General features: G+C 47.5%; 1 protein-coding gene across 1 annotated transcript; it reads left to right on the plus strand.

The window, feature by feature from the left end:
- Window positions 1-1655: 1655 nt before the first annotated feature.
- LOC113745152 (uncharacterized) lies at window positions 1656-4955 on the plus strand (the record flags this gene model as incomplete). Its single annotated transcript, XM_027276638.1, has 2 exons — window positions 1656-4339; window positions 4370-4955. Coding segments are annotated over 2 exons (3270 nt in total), but the record flags the coding sequence as incomplete, so codon positions are not given.
- Window positions 4956-5772: the final 817 nt, after the last annotated feature.

Genomic DNA, 5772 nt, shown 5'->3' on the forward strand with positions numbered 1-5772 from the left:
TTCTTAGATAAGAGCAAAGACATCTGGATTAAACACTCAGGCGAACATCCAGGTAAACCAGGCTGCAGGAGAGAGATGTAGGACAACAGGCAAATTTAGAAGGTGTTCCGGAGGAAGTTCTGCCATGAAAAATAACCCTGACATGCTAGGCTGTGACTCCCATATTTGGGAAAAGCACCTGATCCACCACCTGTCTAAGGCACAGGAGACCCGTGAAGATGAACAGGACAATCTCAGTGAGCTAAAGCACAGCTCCTTAAAATGCAAATTGTTAAAACTAAACAGGAGCTGAAAAAGACAGAAAAATCTAGCGCGAAGGTTATGGTAGCTGCACAGCAGTTAGGGACTCCGGACCTCTACCCGGTACCTCACTGGGCGCCACAACCTCCCCCACAACCTTTCCAACCGCAGCCACAAGGCAGAGGGAAACAGGGTCCGAGAGGGAGGGGCGGGTGGAGACAGAGAGATGGCCAGTTTGCTAAACCAACAAGGTGGGCCGCATCACCAAATGATGAGTGCCGTTGCTGCAAGCTGAAGGGTCACTGGGCACGTGACTGCCCATATCAGCAAGATCCTGGCAACCCATATCCAGCTGGCAGACCAAGAGGACAGTATGGTTTGCCTTTGCCCTGTGGATCTGACACAGTCCCATGTCCCATTGAGGGGGAACACACGACACAGTCAGTCAAATGCCAGATTCCTGTGTGCCAGGCGCCAGCCACAACAAGGTGGGGCAACTGGGAGGGCCATGGGGACCAGCACCAACAATGACACACCCCACAGAGAGGCCAAGACAGCATTAACCTGGCAGATCCACTGCTGTCTATGAAAGTTGGCAAAACATATCGTCGCCATTTTTAGTGGACACAGGAGCAACATGTTCCACTTTGATTTCTACAGCTCCTGACACACTATCAAGTGAGACTATTACAGTCATGGGCTTCTCTGGGGAAAAACAAACTCTGCCACTCACAGTGCCTCTGCTTACTCAAGTAGGAGGACAGACAGTGAGACACTCCTATGTGCACTCTCCCACCGTGCCACGGAATTTAATGGGTCGTGATCTCCTCATTAAGCTGGGAGCGTCTATCCTTTGTAGCCCGGATGGGCTAAGAGTGTCTCTCCCTGATGGCACAAATTTCCACTGCACAGGATCGGGCACCAGTGGGCAGTATTTGTTAAAACCCATTGAAGAGACCTATGCTGACATTTATTGGGGAATGATTACCCCAGAGACTGCTTTAACTCCTGGTGACCTATGCTGACATTTATTGGGGAATGATTACCCCAGAGACTGCTTTAACTCCTGGTGTGATATCGGCCTACCAACAGTGGAAGCCCTGGATAGCTGCTCTTGAACCATACGTGTCTCCTCCGGACCCTCCTCATGTTACTCTCTTTTATGACAGGCTGCAGACAGATTGGTATCAGGACAAATTTCAAGATCAGTTAGATGGTAAAGATTGGGTTTTCAACATCAGAAACATTTATGTGGCGCCTGAGGGGGTGGCGGCGGGAGTTAACTTGAGTCCAGAACAGTTACAGTGGTACATGATGTCTGATGAAGCTGCGCCACACGTCTCACTAGCTCTGCACCCACAACACCAAGCTAAAGACTTAGGAGGCATGGTTAAACGTGCCCTAGCACAAACTGATTGGGACAAACACAAATACCACAGGTACAGTACTCTCGCTCTGCCAAAACCTACAGGATCGTACTTAGTGCTACTAACACAGCCATCTTAGAACATGAACTGATCACAAGACACCATGGCCGAGAGAAGACAGACCACTGTGACACCAAGAGAGTGCTACAGTCATTACCAGACCATTTGTGGGCTAGTGGACCTACAGATGTTGGACTCACTGATTGTGCCCCTATCACCTTTTCTGTAAATACAAACACTCCTTTGTGGGTAAGGCAGTACCCACACAAACCTCAGGCAGAAGCAGGCATTAAAGACACCATAGAAGGTCTGTTAGATCAAGGTGTCCTTGAAATGTCACAATCCAGCTGGAACACCCCAATCTTACCAGTAGAAAAGAAAGGGACAGGTAAATATCGTATGGCTCATGATCTTAGAGCTATTAACAACATACTTACAACCTCCACGGTACCAGTTCCTAACCCTTATGTGGCCCTGGCTAACTTAGATCCCTCACAAAGTTGGTTTTCCTGTATTGATCTGGCCAATGCTTTCTTTTGTCTCCCGCTCGCTGAAGAATGTAGGGACATTTTCTCATTCACGTTCCAGGGACAGCAGTTGCGATACACCAGACTGCCACAAGGCTTTGCACTGTCCCCAGGCCTATTTAACCAAGCCCTTAAACAGGCACTGACAGACTGCTCACTCCCAGGCGGCGTGTCTCTCATTCAGTATGTTGATGACTTGTTGATAGCTGCTCCCACCTCCACAGCATGTCTCATTGCCACACGTTCAGTCCTGCAGCACTTGGCAGACAAAGGGTTTAAGGTTAGCAAACCTAAGCTACAAGTAGCACGAAAACAGGTTTCCTTCCTAGGCCGTATGGTATCACAAAAGGGGGTCAGCATGTCCCCTGATCATAGGTCCTCTATTTTACATCACCCTCAGCCTGGAAAGGTAAAAGACATGCTCTCGTTTTTAGGACGGACAGGATACAGTCGTAACTACGTAGCCAACTACACTGGACTGACACAACCGCTGCGGGACCTTGTGAAAGAACAGGGCATGCGTAATCTCAATGCCAAGCTTGCCTGGACTCAGGAAGCAGAGACAGCTTTCATCACCCTTAAACAGTCACTTGCAACCGCAGCAGGGTTGGCTACACCAGACTATCACCTCCCATTTCATCTTGATGTCTCTGTAACAGACAACTGCATTAATGGCGTTCTGTTCCAGAGAAAAGGGGGAGATAGGATAATACTGATGTACGTTAGTGTGATGCTAGACAACATGGAAAAAAGACATCCAGACTGCACACAACATGCAGCAGGGATAGCAAAACTGATACAAAAAACTGCACACATAGTGATGGGTCACCAGCTAAATGTCCTCACAACACATAGTGTGGTGGCTTACGTCAACTCAGAGACATTCACACTCACAACACTGAGACAGAGACGACTGAGCAAAATCCTAGAGGCGCCTAACATCTCATTCACGCACGAAGGGATCAACATGGCAGACCAAATAGGGACAGGAGAGCCACACCAGTGCGTTGACAGAATCATCAAAGAGGAAAAAGTCAGAGCAGACTTACAAGCCACACCAATTGAGGGAGCCAGAGACCTGTTTACTGACGGTTGCTGCTACAGACATGAGACAGACGGACTCAGAGCAGCCTATGCAGTAGTAGAAGACAGAGGAGGACAGCTAGTGACCCAAAAGGCAGAAAACCTAGAGGGACAGCAGTCAGCTCAGAGAGCAGAAGTAGTAGCAGTCATTGAGGCCCTAAAACTAGGAGAGGGACAGGAAGTTAACATTTACACAGACTCAGCATACGCAGCAGGAGCAGTGCATGTAGAGTTAGGGCAATGGTTGAGAGCAGGATTTTTGACAGCAAGTAACAAACCAATCAGACATGAGACTGAGATGAAAGAGTTGGCAGAAGCATTGTTGCTTCCCAAAAAAGTAGCAGTCATAAAATGTAAAGGACATAATACAGGGACAGACAGAGTGACACAGGGAAACAATGCAGCTGACCAAGCAGCAAAACAGACCGCAGGATATTTAGACAGAACAGAAAAGACTGTACTTATGTGTTCAGAGACTGAACTGCAGCCAGAAATCAACATGACCAGAGTAATTGAGTTACAGAACAAAGCCTCTCCACAGGAGAAATCCCTTTGGAAAGCCAGAGGGTGCACAGAGACTGATGGACTATGGAGAGGGCCAGATGGCAGACCTATCCTACCTCCAGGACTGAGACAGACAGCCATGGAAGAAGCTCATGGGGTGGGACATGTGGGCGTTGCCCAGATGATGAGAAATCTTGATAATTGGTGGCATCTATTTCTAAAAGACATGGCTCAGTACTTGATCAAAACATGTGAACAATGTACAAAGTTTAACACCAGACCAACTATCAGACCAGAACTGGGAAGGTACCCCCTGGAGGCCAAACCAGGAAAAGAGATTATCATAGACTATACAGATATGATAGACTCAGTCAGGGGTTACAGGTATGTACTGATGTGTGTAGACGCATACACAGGATGGCCAGAAGCTTGGCCAACAAAAAAGGAGGACAGTAAATCAGTAATAAAGTTCCTGGTAAATCAATATATCCCCAGACATGGTTTTCCTGAGAAAATCAGGTCAGATAATGGCACCCATTTTAAGAACCAAGATCTCCAGAAGGTAGAGGCCATGTTGGGCCTCAAACACGCTTTTGGTACAGTATATCATCCTCAATCACAAGGTAAAGTGGAAAGAATGAATCAAACTGTCAAAACAAGATTGGGCAAAATCTGTGCACAGACCAAATTAAATTGGCTAGATGCTCTACCACTAGCTCTGATGTCTATCAGAAGCTCAGTAAATCAAACCACGAGGTTTACCCCACACGAACTGCAGACGGGGAGGGCTTTCCCCGGACCACATTCCAGACCCTCTCTTGCTACATGTGATGACCAGAACCTAACCTTTAAAGCTTATTTTCACGAACTGCAGGGCTTAGTGTCAGCCTTCTCCAAACAGGTCACCAGCCTGCAGGAATCTGCACAGTCATCTCCACCACCAGAGGCAGAGTGGGTCTTGCTGAAGGTCATCAAAAGGAAGTGGTCAGAGCCTCGGTGGACGGGTCCATTCCAGGTGACGGAGAGAACCTCGCACGCCGTCCGACTACGAGGAAAGGGGGACACCTGGTTTCACTGGAGCCAGTGCACAGCAGCTGAGGAGCCACAACGTTCCCTGAAGGAGATCCAGACAGATCTACAAGAAAAGTCCACCTCAACAGAAGGGGCAGAATAATCCCCTGGTGGCAATCCTTGACTCCAGAGTAGTCCACCTCTGGAGTCGAAGCAAGAAGATCATCAAAGGGAGGAGGTGAAGGCGCTCCTCTCCTACGACGGACGTGGCCAGACTCCCATCCAGGAACTATAGTCACAACACATAATAGAACAATGATCAGAGACGTGTGGTTACAAATTTGCATCATTAGTTGGTTGATTGTTCTTGCAGTGTTTGTGTGGGCCCTGTATAGACTCGCCAGCACTGGTCACACTCATATCTGAAGAAGCACGACAAGCGTAAGGCTTTAAGTTACTTATCATATTATACTTTTTATCACATCACTCATTTTAAATCATTGTTCAATGTTGCAGATTGCTACAGAGTTGTGTTGATATAGCCACTAAGGTTACAAACTCTCCTAGGGGTGGTACCGCCTAGGACACAAAGGAAGAAAAACAGGATTTATCAACCAGAAGGTTTTGCTTGCATCTTATTCTTAATCTCATTATACAAAGTGTGCAGTTTTAAAAATGTTCCTCATTTCCCCCTCCCTATTGCTGCTGGTTTTGACTATGCTTTCAATTTTAATAGTGTCTGTTATTCTTTGGTTTCACTGTGAGCTCCCCTTCCAAAATTGTTAGAACCAAAGACGTAGCAACCATGTGGTGGGTCATCCTTTATATGATAGGGCATTCCCTCGCCTCGGGAACAACCGCCCCTCCTGCAGACCCTTGCTCCAACAATAATGCGCACCAATCGATCCCTCAGGTTTGTGTCTCACCTAACACCACCTCCGTAGTGACAGTGCTACTCACTTCACTATCTAGACACGGAC

Source organism: Larimichthys crocea, unplaced genomic scaffold, assembly GCF_000972845.2.
Source record: "Larimichthys crocea isolate SSNF unplaced genomic scaffold, L_crocea_2.0 scaffold492, whole genome shotgun sequence".
In the NCBI taxonomy this organism is placed as follows: domain Eukaryota; kingdom Metazoa; phylum Chordata; class Actinopteri; family Sciaenidae; genus Larimichthys; species Larimichthys crocea.